At 40.6% G+C, this 16107-nt stretch overlaps 1 protein-coding gene across 1 annotated transcript in view; it reads left to right on the forward strand.

Moving 5' to 3' along the window:
* The window catches only part of LOC121375296 (tudor domain-containing protein 3-like), a 29548-nt gene that overhangs the window by 269 nt on the left and 13172 nt on the right, over positions 1-16107 (forward strand). The window contains exons 2-7 of the mRNA XM_041502675.1: positions 3290-3371; positions 4408-4473; positions 6456-6616; positions 7300-7441; positions 7915-8020; positions 8693-8835. Of these exons, the coding sequence (XP_041358609.1) occupies positions 3290-3371; positions 4408-4473; positions 6456-6616; positions 7300-7441; positions 7915-8020; positions 8693-8835 (700 nt within the window). The remainder of the gene's footprint in view (positions 1-3289; positions 3372-4407; positions 4474-6455; positions 6617-7299; positions 7442-7914; positions 8021-8692; positions 8836-16107) is intronic.

The raw sequence follows: 16107 nt of genomic DNA on the forward strand, positions 1-16107 counted from the left end.
ATGAGGGTTGTTTTGTTTTTTAAGGGGCAAGTGGCTAAAAAAAAAAAATCATCAACATTCTAATAATATTGTCAATGAGGTTTGTTTTTTGGTGCACAGTTCACGTAATCGGTGTCAAATTTGGGAAAGACTTCCAAACGTTCCAGCATGCATGCTAATACTATCACTAATCTTAACCCTAAACCTAAGCCTGAATGAACTGAATGCTGGAACGTTTGGAAGTCTTGCCTAAAGTTAAAATAAGTAAATATAATAAAGGGGGGACCGGGCGGATATTATACCTCAACCGAAATAGTGCGACAAATGGACACATAAACCAAAAATGTATAACCTACCGTACTCACGAAATCCTGATTGAAGTACTTGTGTCATTATTAATTAACAAAATAAAGCTTCCAAAGATAACCGTCAAAAGTCCCCCGCCATTTTAAATATGCTACATAGAGGGAAGGAACTCGCCATGCACGTTAAGAAAAGTATTGACATAATGTGCTCTGTGCACTCTTTGGCAAGTAGATTACTTTTCAGCACCTGGCTGTTATTACGACATAAATCTTTATTTTGCAACATCAGACAGACAGTATAGTAACTGATGATCAAAACTAAAAAAAAATAGGACTGTGTTTGCAAAACATGCATATCTCTTATGCATGTATTCAAAACTTGGTGAATAGCTTAGCTTGAGTCATGTCCAGCCCTACCCCTTATTGATATTGATATGTGGAGTAAGGCTAGAGGAAAGTCTATGTAATGCTTTGGCAAAACTCGACAACCAAGTGGTTGCAAGCTACTGTGTCTAAAATACAATTTTTTTCCTAAATCTGATGCCACAGAGCTTTAGTTTGATTATTCTCGAGTCCAGTCATGACATTAAACTTACATCATGTTAACCAGTACCAACGCTAAACGAAGATACCCTATGCAAAACGAACCTGTGCTGTACTTTCTTGTGGTGATACATATAGCATGTCAAAATCACCATATAAGTACGTCACCGCAAGAAAGTACAACGCAGGTTCGTTTCACATTGTGGCACCAGGTTACTTCGTGATTTTTTTCATGCTACACATGTTTTTGTGTGTGTTTTGCAATAATAAAAATAATAGTAATAATAAAAAATACTCCTAATACTACTACTAAAACACATGTTTTTTTGTATATAAAAACCCACCAGCAACACCCCTGCTCTTCTCCCCCACCCACCTGAGCCTAAATCATGTGATTGTCTTTTAATTTTTTGACGATCATAATATTTTGTCAAGCAAAATGATTTCTTTCTAAATGTTTCATAACGTGCACAACTGAAAAATTTATTGATTTTTAATTTGATCACTTGGCATAAAATGTCATTGCAATCTGTTTTCACAGGGCTCGGACTTAAAATTTTATCTCCCACGGCAATTTAAAAACAAATTGCTGTTAGTGAAATGGACCACTGACGGCAATTTAAAGCCTGCCCATGGCAGTTGAAAAAAGAGAACACTTTTGCAGCAAAATAATAATACTGAAAGGTTATTTTGCTGTATGTAGACATATTTTAAATGTACTAATTTATATATACTGGCAACTAATGTACATCAGATGAAAACATTTTGCCATTATTGGGGAGCTTTACCGACGACACTTTTGTGCCATCGGTGATGTTCCCGGCCTATGGCAATTTATAAAGTTTCAGCCCTGCCATATTACCGATGATGTAATGCTTTGATTTCGCTCTTTCATTATTACAGATTGGATCTTTTGTTCCAACTGCTAACATAGACTAACATGGGGGGAACAGTTGTGGCTTATGGATGTTGAGAATAGGTGCTTTCAGGGGAATGGGCAATATTTTCTCCACCCCCAACCCCTCCCCCTCCCTGGTGATTGCATTTTCAAAGTAGTTTTGAGTAAAATAAAACAACAATTTAAGTTGGTGTTAGAAATCTTTCATTCACAGAAATACTTAGTATGTTGCCTGGCGAGTAAGAATCCCGAGATGGCTATTGATTTTTCTTATTTACAAGCCATTTGATTAAAAAAAAAAAAAAAAATTGCTTTGTGCCCTGTCAAGTCATTTTTGTTTATGCCTTAAAATTGACGTTATGGGTTCAGATTGATTGGTAAAAATTGTGTTACTGTTAAAAAGAAGGATGTTGAATTAACATTCATTGTGTTTCGTATGCCAGATCAATTAATTTTTATGAGTTTCACAAATGTTTAACAAAAAGATTTTGATAGTGTTCGGCTACATTTGGTGAAGTTTTTTTCCTAGTGATATTAGTAAATACAGAAGTCTGTCTTGACCATGGGGAAAATCAAGGAAAGCTGAAATGATGCTAGGTAAGCAATTATATGAAGTCTGAAATAAAACACACACATTTTTTTACAAATATTACCAAGCAATACATTTTTCACTGTCTAAAAAACTTTTCCAAGCAAGTGTGGAGGAGAGCATGAGTGATCACTCACCTTTTCTAGCGACCGGCCTCGGTGACGTCGTGTTTAGGCCATCGGTCTACAGGCTGGTAGGTACTGGGTTCGGATCCCAGTCGAGGCATGGGATTTTTAATCCAGATACCGACTCCAATCCCTGAGTGAGTGCTCCACAGGGCTCATGGGTAGGTGTAAACCACATGCACCGACCAGTGATCCATAACAGATTCAACAAAGGCCATGGTTTGTGCTATCCTGCCTGTGGGAAGCGCAAATAAAAGATCCCTTGCTGCTAATCGGAAAGAGTAGTCCATGTAGTGGCGAAAGCGGGTTTCCTCTCAAGATCTGTGTGGTCCGTAACCATATGTCTGACGCCATATAACTAAATAAAATGTGATGAGTGCGTCGATAAATAAAACATTTCTTTCTTCTTTTTTCTAGTGAAGACTAGAAGTAGGGCGAGTGTCCAGATTGAAATGTTGATCCCAAGGGTAGTGGATTTTAATAAAATGCTACAAGCTTTTGGGGCTAGGCGTAGTCCAGTGGTAAAGCGCTCATTTGATGCATGGTCAGTTTGGGATCGATCCCCTTCAGTGGGCCCATTGCGCTGTTTTTCGCTCTAGCCAGAGCACCACGACTGGTACATCAAAGGCTGTGGTATGTGCATATAAAAGATCCCTTGCTTCTAATAAAAAAGAATAGCCCATGAAGTGGCGACAGCAGGGTTCCTCCCTCAATATCTGTGATGTCCATAACCATATGCTCGAAGCCATAAAACCATAAATACACTGTGTTGAGTGCTTCATTGAATAAAAATATTTCCTTTCCCCCCCCCTTTTGCTACAAGCCTTGATGCTATATAAATGTTTTTCAGGCATCTTTCAGAAGAAGGTTTGCAACAGTGTTCAGAACATGGAAAAAGACCAACAGACCAAATTTTAAAAAATGCCTTTGATGTAAGTATTCAAGGGAATATTTTGGTCAGTATCGCGTCTCTATTCACTTTGCACGTTTTAAAGATTGCTACATAATTTTAGAATATTACACAGTAGTTGCTAATCAATTTTTTAATTTAACAGTAATGTCATTAAACTAAATGTCCCCCGATTCTAGAATCCTGATAAACATGAAGCAATTTCAAATATTTGGGACATTTACAGAGATGCTCAGATTGGACTTTTATGTAACACACAACAGTAATTTTTATTATAAAAAATCTTGAGAATGTTTACACATAGCTAGGTTAAATAAAGATTTTTTTTTCTTAAAATTAAAATTAGTTAAAGTTGTTCTTGAACCCTGTTTCGACATAAATGTTCCCTGAATATTATTTAAAAACTTAGTATATTTGTTATATATATTATCTTCAGTAATGTCACATACTGATATAATAAGCTTGTATTGTTTATTATGATATGCAGTTATTAATGTAGAGGCACTGATTTTTTGTGGACGGAATCGCAGAAATGCCTATCTGAAACAGAATTCCCGATTTTTTGCCAAAACATTATTTAACTTTAAATAGCGCATTTGATTAATTAAAATTTATTTTTCGAACTAGCAACTATAGACACCGACATCTGCCTGTGCTACACTACGACACTAGTACCTTTGTATGTTACGCCAAATGTTTGATGTAGAGTATTTAGACGTTTTACCAGTCGTGATTTCTTCGTTTATTCCCGGCGATTTAACGGGAAAAACCGAACATTGTGAGCTAAAATTGTCCGATATTTACTCAAGTGAAAGATATAGTATGTTTTGTTTGCTTATTAATTTTTAACATTTGCGGCATTGCCATATTTCTGATCTCACAAAGGAATGCAGTAATTGCATATTGTATGCCAGGCTTTGTCTGTGTGAAACAAAAACAGAATTTGTTTAATACTGAAACGGGAAAAAAACGGAATTTGTAACATTATGAAACGGAAAAGGGGAAAATCTGAAACAGAAAATCAGTGCCTCTATTAATGTAAGTACTTTGCGTTTTAGACTGACTTGAAAGAAATAGGAGAAAAATGGTTACCTGAAGAGCTAAGTCGTGGCAGGCTTGATTATGTGAGTATTTAAACAGGTTTCTGACAATGGTCGTTCAGTGCTGGTCAGGTTCAACTGGCGCGTTAATTATCTTACCATACTGACAAGTATTTATAATGCTATGTCACTGCTATAAAGTCGTCAGTTCCACACTATGCAGACCCTAATCTAGAATTGAAAAGTGGAAGTGTTTTCTCCCTTCCCAGAAAAAGGTGCGAAGTTTGATATAAAAAAAAAAAATGGCGAAGTGAACATTTATTGGTACATTTCGTAAGGTTTCACCAGTTTCCGTGGTCAATTGGGAAAATTCCAAATTTTACACTGTTCAAATCGTATTTCGATATAAAATACTACTTCCGGTAATAAAGTTTAAACAAAACATTTGCATATTTAATTTAAAATATGATATTATTAAGTAGTTTACAATGTGCCATTATGTTAAAATAAAAATATTAATTAGTATTTTCTGGCATTACTGAAATGAATGTGGTCGAGGATTAACAACACTTGACTGGTTGCAGCACACTGTGACACACGTCACTTTGACAAATAGTTACAATAGCCCGTTTTACTGGTGTATCTGAAGAATGTCAACATTAGATGGCGATATGTATTTAATCTCTTCACAGCAGAAACTGGCATGAGTATTAACATTTGTTGGTTGATTTTGATAATAAATTGAACAAGGTAAAACATTTCATCAAATCAGTCGCACATTAAAATGCGCGTGCGCAGAAACCAATTCCCGTTAATATGCAGGTTCACGATTACTCGAGGATACACTCTAAAAAAAATACTGTCCGACATACAACGACACGGTGCCAAGTGAGCTATGACAATAAACAAGTCTCGGTCTTGACATCTATTGCGTGATTTTGTTTTTGAAATCCGATTATGTCCAAAATCTTACGACGATTTCGACTTCTCACTACTGCTAATAACTTGGCGACTTTAGCTGACTTTCAGTGAAGAAAACATTTCACTGGCAAGATTAGGGCCTGCTGCTATAGAGTCGTCAATTCCACACTATGTGCCTTACAAGCATGTAATCAGCATGTTATTTCTAGGCAGAACCCAGGAAACATCTTTAAGAATGGATTTATGAAGGTGAATTCAATTCCTATGTATTTTATAACTTATTGGGCCAAATTTACAAAGCCTGTTTATATGTCACACGCATGTAACTACATGTATGTATTTGCAATGCATAAACACATGCGTTTTTCTTGTATGTATTTGCAATGCATAAACACCTGCATTTTTCTTGTATGTATTTGCAATGCATAAACACCTGCATTTAAGAAAAACAGGCTTCATAAATTTGGCCTATTACATTTGTACTGGTGTACTGTGAAACCAGATCTTCAGATGTTTTTTCTGTATCGATAGAACTATACACAAATTGGACAGATAATTACAATTTGACAATGTTTAATTCACACAAGCCACCAATCGGTTCAATGATAATCCATTTCATTTAGAAAACATTCGGCTCAGAAATAAATAACCTGTAGTAAATTCCATAGTATGAAAAAAGGTGTTCTCTGTGGGAAGGACTATAAATACAAACCACTTGAACCGACATCCAGTTCTCTAACAGTTTGAAATATTGTGTTAGCTATAGCTTAAAAATGTGCAGAGGTGTTGCTAAACAATGTTCCTTTCTTTTATTCTGTGTATATAAATACTTTAAACAGTACATTTTATCTAATTAAAATTTTATAAAATCACTTTCTTGAATCAAGGTTTTAAGTTAAATATCTATTAAACAATGTAAGAGAGAATTTTTTATATAAATTTTAAGCGCTGCAGATTACATAGAACGGTTATCCTTGTTTTCTTTTTTTTATTGTTCTGAAGGGTATAATCTTTCATTTTCCTAGGTTTTAAATTTCAGACATTTATTCTAATCTCTAAAGATAGTTGCCACTGAAAATTAAATTTTGGGAGATTTGTATTTAATATTGCATGTATTCCTATAGTTTATTGTGAACATATTTCAGCTTCAAGGCCCAGCAGTTCTTCAGGTACAGAAGTTAAGAAATATTGCTGCTCCAAAAGAAAACGAACATTCACAGACAGCCCCTCGACTTTTGAAACTTACTCTTACCGATGGTCACATGACATGCATTGGCATAGAGACAGAAAACTTAAAAAATATTGGGTTTGTTTCATTTTTAACTGTCTTTGGAATGGTTATCCATTTCTTGCGTTGTTTCATTTTAAATATGATACACAGGACGTATTGAGCTGTGCTGTTGAGATCAAATGTAACAGATATTGAACTAGATAGGTGTTTATTACCAATAGAACAGAGGGTTGAGATTTAAAGTTTGTGGTATTTAACAAATTTCTGGGGTACTGGTTGGAACCGGGAAACCCCAATGGGTTGGACAGAGATGCAGGACAATATTAAAGTTTTTATTTTGCTGTTTTTATCTAGGGGATAATAAACCTAAGTGATATCATATTCAAGGTTTTGGTTTTATGACCTTGCAGTTAAGTCTTATTCTCAACTTCAAAAACTTGTACATTCAATAACATTTGAAAGTGTCTATGTAATTAGAATAGTAAATGGGTAATAAATAGAATATGACTTGCTACTCTGTAAAGCTGTTTATCTTATACTTGTGAATCCGATATTATCCTAAAGGCTATCTTACACTCATGAATTCAATATTGTCCCGAAGGCTGTCTTATACTTGTGAATCCAATATTGTCCTAAAGGCTATCTTACATTTGGGAATCGATATTGTCCTAAAGGCGTGCGAAGACGACATTAATTCTCTAGTGTATAATAAACTGTTTACCTCCTAGGTTGTCAAGTATTCTCTAACTTTATTTCAGCCTGAACACTGCTCCAGGATCTAAGATTCTTCTTGATGGAACTGTGGATGTTGAGAATAGTTTCCTGTTGCTCTCAAACAAGAACTTCAAATTCCTGGGTGGAAGAGTTGACCACATCGCTGAAAACTGGGAATTTAAGATGGTTAGCAACCTTTGTCATCTGAATTCTTTACTTCACATTGGCAGTATGTTTAATAAAACCTTTTCAGATCAAAATATTACCATCCCAACCATTTTTTCTGGTCAATATGACCAAGAGCCAGGATAAAAAAAATTGTCTGTCAGATCGGCAATTATTTTACATTTATATTCACATATTATATTGAGTCAATCATGTTTGATCCAGTAACTTTTGATTCGGGTCGGCAGAATTTATGTTTAGCAATACATAATGTTTACAGAAAATCTAGACCATGCTTTTGTTTCCCTTTTTTATGTTCCAATAACACCCAGTCAAAATAAAACACTGCCTTTAGTGTATTTTGATCAATATCATTTGTTTTGGGCACCTGGATTTATAAAACATTATTCTGCAATATAATGGCTGTATTATTTGTCTATATTCCAATTTTATTCTTTTATTGTATTACATTAAGTGAAAATATTTTATTTCAGAAACTAGCAAAGCAGAACCGATCAAATGTACAATCAGAAGGAGGTCCCCCACTATTTGTGCCTTTTGGGAAAAAAATTCAACAAGTTGTTCCCGAGGTCAAGAAAGGTAATGTGAAGTGAAAGTATATAACTAACTGTAATTGGAAACTTTTCTGTGAATAAATTAAGAGTGGGGAATCTCAGGAGTGTTCCTCTATTCGTAGTTAAACAGGGCTGCACAGATTGGTAATTTGCATAATCCATTTTTAAGATAATATAAATATTATATAATTTTATTATCAAATCTCATATAATAAAACAAAAACAAAATTTTGAGTCTGATTATAAAGACTCATTTTGCAAAAATAATTAGGAGATTGTATTTGGAGTCTATATTTTATGTACAGTAATTGGCGTTCACTGTGCATTCACTCGTCTTTTTTCAGTAACACCAACAGTCTAATTTTCATTGGCGGGTTGATTGCATAGCAAATGCCAGACAAATGACAATTACGAATGCATAATCATTTGAGTTTACAAAAATAACTAAGGCATAAAATTATTAATATTATTTCAGTTGTTTTCCTTTGCTTTTTAATTACCCTTTGTGAATATGTAAATCTCTCTCTCCCCCCCCCCCCCCCCATTTAAACCAATGCCCTGTGACTAGTACATTAAAGCTTTTGGTGTGTGCTGCCCTGTCAGAGTTCCTTCCACATCATCTGGAACACCAGATATCCGTAGTGTGAAAAATGAGGAGGAGTTGAACAATTACCTTCGCCTTCTTTCATTATTTCAGAGAAGAAGGAAAACTTTAAGTCACTGGCCGTTAGTAAAGAGAAGAGTGAGGTGACAGAGTTTGATCATCAACGACAGGCGACAATTGCTGAAGCTTTGCAGGCCAAGGAGGGGGTCAAAGTGAAGACATTTGGTAGTAAACTGGTATGTCTGAAGTCATCTGAATTGGCCCACAAGTAGGGTGCTCATTATGCATATTGTATTACAAAAATAAAACACCCATAAGATTTATAGGTATTGAAAAAAGGAAAGCTAATCTTCAATTATATATTTAAACAATTAAGTGTATATGTTTTGTATTAAGTATATATAGTCTTATTCAACTTACTGTGCTAGCACAACAAATATGCTATTCAACCTGAGTCATACCTACACACTGCAGAATTCTCTCCCTTGCCGGATATGCGCAATGCTATCCTTGCACGGGCTACCTGTAACTTCATTCTCAATTCTGCAGTCCACCTGTTAACACCTGTTAAGCTTTGGCAAAAAGTTTTCTTTACTTGTAATTTTGTGTTTGTTTTTTTGGTTGAACTTGACATACGGTTGGTAGTTGGGAATTCTGTGTTGAATTTACCATGTCCGACGCGAGTTCGTTGACAGCTAGCGCACGGAAAGTTTGTGCGCGAGATGGTTGTCCATTTCTTTTACGACATAAAGACACACACGTGTTGTGTCCGGACTGTCGGTCTTGTTCTCAAGACCGTCAGTGTGAGATCTGCGCCACGTGGTCTCCTGACCAGTGGGTTCGGTTCGGTTCGCAGACTCAGGGTTCGGGTACCAGCAAAATCTTGTCGTCCGCTTCGGCAGTAGTCGGCAAGTCGGACTTAGTGGGTAGGTCCCATAAGTCTGTAGACACTTCTAAAAGTGTCCGGAAAGGGGGGAAACACAAGGTGTTTCTTCTTCGGTCCGTGTTACGAGTACAGTTACAGATACTTCGGGAGCGCCCCCCCCGGGCTCCTATTGTGACCGTGGTACGTGAGCCGTCTTCGTTAGTGACGGCGCCTTCTTCTGTTTGTGTGGCTTCGTCGCGGGCGTCGCCATCGTCGTTACGGTTACCTTTACAAACAGAAGGGGGGCAGGGTGGAGTCGTCGCGGCACCGGTTTTGACGACTTCATCGGTTACCGAGCACATGCACTCCGTTGTGCATAGGTCCACTGCTTCGTCCGCAGAGCAGGTGGCCCCGACTTTGCCTTCGATTGCTGACAGTCGCTTCGGCACCTCAGCATTCTCAAGGCCCGAGGAGAGTTCTGCCAGTTTGCTTCGAACTGAGCCAGTTGTTCCGATGCCGGGATCCGTCTCTGATGGCATCCCGACCGATGTTTACCGTTGGGTGGAGGACTCATCCCGTTTGGGTCCTCCGTTTGCATATGTTTACCCCACGGGTCCGGTGACTTCGGTAGCAACGGACATCTCCTCACAGTTTGCACCGTCTTTGGTCCCTACCTCTTCGACTTTACTCGATAGAGGACGAGGTTCGCGCAGATACCCCTCGGTTGGGGGTACTCTGTGGCCGCAAACTCCGACCGTTCCGCACTTGGCGCAGGAACGACCGTTAGGCTTTCAGGAAACGTTGTTTCGGAGTTTTGTGGAATTTTTTGAAACGCTTCGCCTCAGTTGGGATCATTGCTTTCGCAGACGGGACCGACGGGTGCGGCTCCCATTCCCCCCCCCCCCCCCCCCCTGGTTTTCCGCCAAAACCAGCAGAAACTGCGTCTCGACAGCAGTTTGACGATGCAGTTAGGGATTGTCGTTCGGTTCCTATTGTTTCCGTCTCGGGAGACGCTGCCCCAGGGGCGTCTCGATTAGGGGGAGGAGTCCATATCGATCTTCGGGATCCAGTGGACAGTGACCTGGCTTCAGAGGAAGCGTCGGTTGGACCGGATTCTGTCGCTGACCCAGCTCTCTCTCACTTCGGTTCGGAAGTAGAGGAGGAGTGCGATTATCCGGCGGTTCTGGCTTTTGTCAGGGACCAGGTCCGACAGGTATGCGGGGACGCTATACCTCAGGTTGAGGCCCAGCCTACATTCAAGGGTGTCTCCTTCGGGAACCGTTCTTTGAATTTGGTCACTCCTCGTGAGGAGTCAGGTTTACCACTTGCACAGGAGGCGCACAGTTCACTTTGTGACATTGATGTGTTGATCACTGGCAGTGATCGTATCCTGGGAGTGGGTGTTGATGAGTACCCAACGGCACTGCCTACGGGGAAAATCCTAACGGGAGCGCGCATTTTTCGTGCCGACTCCTATGAGACGTTGGGGGCGGATTTTCTCGAACATCCGGCGGTCGTTCCCGCTAGTGTCCGAGCCGCTTGTTCCCCATCGCCGCATGTGTCATTGCCAATCGCGGATCTGGAATCGTTCGAACGGCTGGCTAAGTCGATGTTCCAGGTTAATAACCATTTAGGTACGTTCCTATTTGGCTTGGATAAGGCTGTCGAGAGCCTTCCCGCGATGGCGAAAGGCTGTTTGGAGGCTGCGTCAAAAGCCTCTAAGCATATCGCTCAGTTATCTGGCCGATTGTTTGCGAACAGTCTTTTGTTACGGCGTGACCATTACCTGGCGGGTTTGAGTGCGTCAAACGTTGCGAAGACGTTTTTTCGTACACGTTCGGTACGGGAAAATTTACTTTAGACAAGGATTTGTCGCGACCAGTCCCGAACACTCGACCCTCAACCTCTGGTAAACGTCGGTCCACGTTTTCGGGGTTCAAGCCTCCTCCTGTAAAAAAGGCTGCTTTTTTACAGTCGGCTCAGATCCCTAGGGTTCCTGACACTAGGAGGCAACCAGGTAACAACCCGTCTTCCGCTAAGCGAGGACGCAAACGTCGTACTGCGTTCCGTTCTCAGTCCACCAAAGGCGTTGCGCCTACGGGTGGTAAGCGGTTGGGGTGAGGGTACGTGAACGATCGGCAGTTGCTTTCGGAGGTACCGTTAGCAAACATACCCGTGGGGGGCAGGCTCCGCCATTTCCTTCGAAATTGGTGCAAGCTGCCTGGTCTCGACCCCTGGGTTCTGTCGGTCGTTCGACACGGTTACAAAATACCCTTTTCTTCGAGCCCCCCTCTTACTTCCACTCCGAGAATGCCGCCGTTACCGTCCGCGGATCGGCGCGTTTTAGTGGAGAGTATGATTGCCGAGTTTCTCGACAAAGGGGCCATCCAGAGAGTCAGTCTGGACACTCCGGGATTTTATTCTCATCTTTTCTTCGCCCGGAAGAAAAATGGGGAATGGAGACCAATCCTAAATTTGAAGCCACTGAACGTATACGTCGATGTTCCTTCCATGAAAATGGAAACGGTTCATTCGGTCCGGAACCTGCTTCAAATTGGGGAGTGGGCTGTGTCGATCGATCTGAAAGACGCATACCTCCATGTCCCGGTGCACAAGGCGTTTTGGAAGTTTCTGCGCTTCCTGTTCGACGGGAAAGCGTACGAGTTTCGGGTGCTTCCGTTCGGTTTGGCGACGAGTCCCCATGCTTTTACACGTGTGGTAAAAGCGGTGGTAGGTCATGTTCATTTGTTAGGGGTTCGAATGCATACCTATCTGGACGATTGGTTGATCCCAGCTTCGTCGCAACAGGAGTGTCAGACCAATGTCGGGTTGGTTTTGGACACGATCCTCCAATTGGGTTTTATTCCCAATTGGGTGAAATCGGAGTTAATGCCGGCTCAGATTTTCACATATCTCGGAGTGGTCTTCGATCTTGTGGTAGCGTCGGTTCGTCCCACCGATGTGCGTATCCACAATTTCCAAACGTCGGCGCGACGTTTGATGGGGGAGCAAAGTACTACGGTACGATCTCTCCACGTGGTGTTGGGCCACCTCGAATCTCTGGCCTCATTGATCGTGCGGTTCAGACGATTCAAACGACCACTCCAGTGGCATTTGTCCCCACGGTGGGACGGTCACAATTGGGACACGATAGTGCCTCTGGGCCCATGGTTCACTCATCCGATACAGGAGTGCCTGTCGGACAAGTGCATGTCCCTATCGGTTCCGTTGCACCCCCCTGCTCCGGATCTGATCCTGTTCACGGATGCGTCGCTGCACGGGTACGGGGCGCATCTGTTGGATCAACACATTTCAGGGGTATGGAATCTCTCCGAGAGGAAGCTTCATATCAACTGTTTGGAGATGGAGGCAGTGCATCGTGCCTGTCTTCATTTCCGGTGTGTTCTTCGACACCGTCGAATTCTGTTGAGATGCGACAATACGTCGGTAGTGGCATATCTCAATCGTTGGGGTGGAACCAAATCGGAGACTTTGGGTCGCAAAGCTCTTGCGATTTTGGAATTCTGCGACCAACTAGGGACCACTCTGTGGGCGAAACACATTCCTTCATCGGTGAATGTGTTAGCAGATGCCCTCAGTCGACATACCCCTGTTCAGACGGAGTGGATGTTGAACAAAGGGGTGGTCGCAGCGGTTCTTCGGGTGTGGGGCAGTCCACAGGTGGACATGTTTGCCACACAGTTGAACAACCAATTGCCGGTGTTCGTGTCCCCGGTACCGGACACATTGGCGTTGGAGTACGACGCGTTAAGTATGGATTGGACGGGACTGGATTTTTATGCCTTCCCTCCTCCTGTCTTACTCGGCAAGGTGTTGACCAAAGTGGTCCAGGAACCTTGTCACGTGACGTTGATAGCTCCTCTGTGGGTGGCGCAGCCCTGGTTTCCACAGCTCCTGTCACTGTTAGTGGCAGTCCCATTCCGATTACCAGTGTTGTCCGATCTACTCAGCCAGCGACTGAGTCAGACGGTGTGGCATCCGAAGCCGGAGGTCTTCCGGTTTCACGCGTGGAGGTTATCAGGGCTTCCTTGCGACGCAGAGGTTTTTCGACAAGAATTGCGCATCTCGTCTCTTCAGTCGGTTTATCAGTGTCACTGGCGTATGTGGGTTCGTTGGGCGAACGCACGGGATTTCGATCCCTTATCGCCTACTGTCAACGATTTAGCGGAGTACTTTCTGGCGTTGGTCCAAGAAAGGAAACTTAAAGTCATGACAGTGAAAAGTCACAGAGCTGCGATTTTCACTACTCTTAAACAGTGTGGATGTCGTGACTTTTCTACCAACTTGGTGTTGCATGATTTACTTAAATCATTACAATCCACGGTTGAACGACCTTCCATTATTCCGAAATGGAATGTCTTTCTGGTGTTGCATGCTCTTAAGGGTGCGCCTTATGAGCCGTTGAGGTTTGCTAGTCTTCGTGCCTTGACATGGAAGACTCTGTTTCTGGTTTCACTGGCAGCTTGTCGTCGGATCAGTGAGATACATGCTTTTTTGCATGATTTGGTTGATTACAATTCGGACGGGTCTGTCACTTTACGTACCGACCCTATCTTTGTTGCTAAAAACCAGTCTCCAGGGGAAGAGTTTCCACCTACTGTCATTCACAGTTTATCTCGTACACTGTCATCTGATAACTCGGATAGACTTCTTTGCCCGGTGAGAGCATTGAAGTATTATTTGCAGCGTACGAAAAACCGGCGGCAGGGTAAAAAGAGATTGTTTATTTCTTATACCATTAGGCCGGGTGATGTCACAAAAAATGCTTTGTCTCGATGGATAGCAGCTACCATCAAGCTAGCATATGAGATGGCGGGTGATCATGTGTTACGGAATTTCTCTGTTAAACCACATGAGATCCGAGCCATTTCTGCTTCCCTGAATTTTCATGACTCTTTAGATATTATAAAGGTCATGAATGCAGGGGTTTGGAAAGGACGGCACACTTTTGACCGTTTCTATTTCAGGGATATGGCGGTTGGTCCTGACGGTACGCGTAGGATCCAGACAGTCATTGCGGCTCAACACGTCGTGTCTGTGCGCAGGGCAACGGAAAGGGGTCGACCTCTTTTCCGTCCGACTGCCATCGATTCACGCTTCGGACATGTTTAACACTCCACCCTTTTCTGAGGGATGGGGTTTTTTGTAGTGTTGTCTACCATTTCCTCTCCCTGGGGAGATGTTTTTCCTCCCTTTCATGGGGATGAGTTTTTCTTTTGGGAAGCCCCTTTTTATTCCCAAAAGTTTTTTGACTCCTTGTTACTGTATGTCGTGGTTCGTCCTATCTCCATGTCATTACTTCAAAGGAGCTTTTTGGGTACGGGTAAGTCCTCTATTTTCTTACCTCCTCCCATTAATGTTGAATTCACGTGCTCTAACGGTGTCATTGCACGTCCGTTATAGCATATTTGTTGTGCTAGCACAGTAAGTTGAATAAGACTATTAGAAAATTTGTTTCTAATTTTCATTATTATTCATACTTACCTAGTGCTAGCACAACAAACTATACCTCCCACCCACCCCTATGAGGCTTTCCCTCGGTGGGTGGACTTTGAACCGAGAATGAAGTTACAGGTAGCCCGTGCAAGGATAGCATTGCGCATATCCGGCAAGGGAGAGAATTCTGCAGTGTGTAGGTATGACTCAGGTTGAATAGCATATTTGTTGTGCTAGCACTAGGTAAGTATGAATAATAATGAAAATTAGAAACAAATTTTCTAATTAAGTGATTAAAATAAAATGACATTTGGTAAGAAATAAAAGTAATAATTTTTTTTAAAGAAAGTTTTTAAAAGTCAATAAATTGACCAAAATTGTAAAAAAAAAAACCAACAAATTCTTCTGTAGTAGTTAGTTACTACAGACATGTCATGCTAAAATTTATTATTGATAAATTTGTACAGAGTTTAATTTAATTAATACATTGCTAATAAAAATAGAACATCCGATCATGACTATATAACTTGTAGTGTACTATTAATACTATTTTGACATTACAACTGTGAAACACATTGACTAGTTTGTTTTGAAACATGGTCCAAGTAGAGATGTTGAGTTAGTTTGATTTTATGGTCAGTTTTATGACAACATATTCTGCAACTTCATTCATATTGTAGTATTTTTGCACATTAATTATTATTTTGAAAATGGTGGCTAGTCATTATACTGTAAATAACTTCACCAGATTATTTTACTATTACTGGCAGTTATTGCTATTTCTGTCCAGTTGTTAATTATTATAACCACCCTGTTAATAATAATGGTTATTTTCCACCCAGTTCCTTATTATTGTTATTTGCACCCAGTTATCAGTTATTGTTATTTCCACTCAGTTATGAATTATTATTATTTCCACAAAGTTACTATTATTGTTATTGCCACCCAGTTATCAGTTATTGTTATTTGCACCCAGTTATCAGTTATTGTTATTTCCACTCAGTTATGAATTATTATTATTTCCACAAAGTTACTATTATTGTTATTGCCACCCAGTTATCAGTTATTGTTATTTGCACCCAGTAATCAGTTATTGTTATTTCCACTCAGTTATGAATTATTATTATTTCCACAAAGTTACTATTATTGTTATTGCCAATCAGTTATTGTTATTTGCACCCTGTTA

Source organism: Gigantopelta aegis, chromosome 6 (assembly GCF_016097555.1).
Source record: "Gigantopelta aegis isolate Gae_Host chromosome 6, Gae_host_genome, whole genome shotgun sequence".
Classification (NCBI taxonomy): domain Eukaryota; kingdom Metazoa; phylum Mollusca; class Gastropoda; order Neomphalida; family Peltospiridae; genus Gigantopelta; species Gigantopelta aegis.